Source organism: Oryzias melastigma, linkage group LG9 (genome assembly GCF_002922805.2).
Source record: "Oryzias melastigma strain HK-1 linkage group LG9, ASM292280v2, whole genome shotgun sequence".
Taxonomy (NCBI): Eukaryota; Metazoa; Chordata; class Actinopteri; order Beloniformes; family Adrianichthyidae; genus Oryzias; species Oryzias melastigma.
Window position 1 is genome coordinate 290944 of NC_050520.1, and position 819 is coordinate 291762.

Below are 819 nucleotides of genomic sequence, written 5' to 3' on the forward strand. Positions count from 1 at the left end.
GCTGAGCAGCAGATACACTGTCCTCCTGCAGGGGGGGTCCTCTAGCAGCTCAGACAGGGGGGGCAGGAAGGAGGCAGCCAGCAGGGCCTGTCTGCAGTGGGGGGGGGGACATGTATGTGAGGGTCACCTGCAGATTTCAGCATCTCTGCAGGTGAAGACGATCAAACTGGAGAAAAAGTTGAAGAATCAAAACCATTGACTGTATATACACTGGACATATTGACCCCTCCCCTCTGGATCCAACCAGGAAGTACCAGCTGGCTCCCGTAGACTTAATCAGCTGTGATCATTCTATTGGTCAGAATAAACATTGTGGATCTGAGACCTTTAAACATCTGACTGATAATCTTCATTTTCTGCTGTTCAAGTTATAAACCGACCAATCAGACGGCTCAATAACAGCATGTGGTGCCGCTGGCCCCTCCTCAAAGATTTGATCAACATATTCACCTGAGCTGCTTTCAGTGGAAGGGGTGTGGCCTTCCGACAAGCTCACTCCTGATTGGTGACAGTAGTTGCCATAGAAACGACTTGGACCAATCACTGTGGGCGGGTTTCAAGATGGCAGCAGATGAGCAGGAAACCACGGTGACGGCTGTTCCTGATGTCACGAGGGCCACATGGAGAGCATCTTCTACACCTGGATATGTCCAGGGGGTAGTATGTGTCAGAGGAAGACCCAGTTTGTGCTTCCTGTCATTCTGCTCCTGCAGCGCCCCCTGCTGGAGCTTCACACGCTCTCAGGTCATCACATCCGTCAGGAGAAACGTTTTTACATCCAGGAGGAGATACATTCTGACTCTCTATTTCGGGGGCTTC

The 819-nt window shown here is 51.2% G+C and overlaps 1 protein-coding gene across 1 annotated transcript in view; it reads right to left on the bottom strand.

The window, feature by feature from the left end:
• The window catches only part of rsph14 (radial spoke head 14 homolog), a 2590-nt gene that overhangs the window by 955 nt on the left and 816 nt on the right, over window positions 1-819 (bottom strand). The window contains exon 3 of the mRNA XM_024265301.2: window positions 545-643. Within this exon, the coding sequence (XP_024121069.1) occupies window positions 545-643 (99 nt within the window). The remainder of the gene's footprint in view (window positions 1-544; window positions 644-819) is intronic.